Source organism: Sinocyclocheilus grahami, unplaced genomic scaffold (assembly GCF_001515645.1).
Source record: "Sinocyclocheilus grahami isolate Dianchi unplaced genomic scaffold, SAMN03320097.WGS_v1.1 scaffold6209.1, whole genome shotgun sequence".
Lineage (NCBI taxonomy): Eukaryota > Metazoa > Chordata > Actinopteri > Cypriniformes > Cyprinidae > Sinocyclocheilus > Sinocyclocheilus grahami.
In genome coordinates, this window is record NW_015510692.1 from 3,964 (window position 1) to 5,485 (window position 1,522).

At 37.0% G+C, this 1,522-nt stretch overlaps 1 protein-coding gene across 1 annotated transcript in view; it reads right to left on the reverse strand.

Annotated features, from left to right (window-relative positions):
• Positions 1 to 6: 6 nt before the first annotated feature.
• LOC107577492 (RNA-binding motif, single-stranded-interacting protein 2-like) overlaps positions 7 to 1,522 on the reverse strand; it is a gene marked incomplete at its 5' end in the record, with an annotated part of 3,609 nt that continues 2,093 nt past the window's right edge. Inside the window, 3 exons of the mRNA XM_016263560.1 lie at positions 7 to 859; positions 1,091 to 1,178; positions 1,273 to 1,481. Of these exons, the coding sequence (XP_016119046.1) occupies positions 1,098 to 1,178; positions 1,273 to 1,481 (290 nt within the window). The remainder of the gene's footprint in view (positions 860 to 1,090; positions 1,179 to 1,272; positions 1,482 to 1,522) is intronic.

Here is a 1,522-nt window from a genome sequence, read left to right on the forward strand (position 1 = left end):
GGCAAGACAGAACTATTGACATGAAAACAAAGCCATAAAAAAAGTTTATAATTCAAATAGCTTCTCTTTGAAATTTTCCTTTAAAAAAAAAGATCTTCAAATACAAAAATAAATCTCAACATTTAAACAGAGCATAACCTAACTTACAAGATAAAGCAGCATTTTGGAAGGGAAAAAGGACATTTTGAGGGAATATGAGGTCCTGGTTTCAGAATTCAGTCTCGTCTTGCTGGACACAATCTTGCTTGAAACAATGAGTGCATTTACAATGCTCTTCGATACAGCACATTTTTCTGTAGTTCTATCAAAACGACTTAGCTGCTGGTTTCAGCAGGTTCCTCAGGATTTCCTTAAATCGATATTCAAGAAAAATGCTGCAAGAACTTTGCAAAAACAGTTTTTATGTACAAAATTCCTCCTTTTGCAGCAGACGGTTCAAAAGCAGTCAACAAAATCTTTGAAGAATTTTACAAAAACATGAAATCAAATTATGGTGCCTTAACATCGTAGTTGTTTCATTCTGGCTTTGCAGAACATTTTAGAAAATAAAGTTGCAGAAAAATATTTCTCAAAGTGTGTTGGAGTGTGTGTGCATGTATGTGAGTCTTTGTGTTAAAAAAGCTTACTTCGCTTTCTCTGAACTTTTATGACATCTTGCAGTCAAAGCTTTCTCCATCCAAATCTTTCACTTACTTTCATTATCGGTTGGTCTTCTCCAAGAAAAAAAAGTTGCAAAACTGTCTGCTTTCTTTCATTGGAAAGAGACACACTTCTCTGTTCCTTTTCACAATGTCCATTTGTTTTTATGTCAAGAGAGGTGGTTCAGTATCCAAAGTCCTCCATCACTTCTATGAATGCACTAAAGTAAGAGAGAGAAAGATATTAGAGTGAGAAAAGAAGCTTATAAAAACATAAAACAACTTGAGTTACTCATCCATCTAGTCCAGAAGAATTGATTTTATCATTTCTTGGATACAGTAGATATGCCAATACAACATCATGAAAAATGTTTCTTGTGAATAAACTTTGTTTTCACTCTCTCTTTCCATTTCAGACCACAATATTTCCAAAGCAACAGGAAGTAGCCCACCTCCTCTTCACTTGCCATGCTGGTAGGAGTATGTTGTGTGGTCTGTGGGTGTCTCTATGGCAACCTGCTGCTGTTGGACGCTATTTTCCTGCAGTGGCATGAGGTCAACATTACTGACAGTACATCACAGTGAATCAGGCTTTGAAACACTTGGAATAATTCAGCATGCAGGGATTTCATACCTCGGCTGTAATGCTTGAAGGAGGCACTTGGGCGTATTGTGGTATGTAGGTCCCTTGCATAGCTGTGTTTGCAGGCATATACTGAGGACAGATGGACACACGTTGACAAATGTGTGATATCCACAGATAGTACACATTACAGGAATATTTTAGGTGGATGAACTTCTTGCGCATATGGTTATGTATAATTCTTGTAATTCCGAACATTGCTGTGACGCAACATTTCTAGGGCTGCACGGTATTGGAAAAA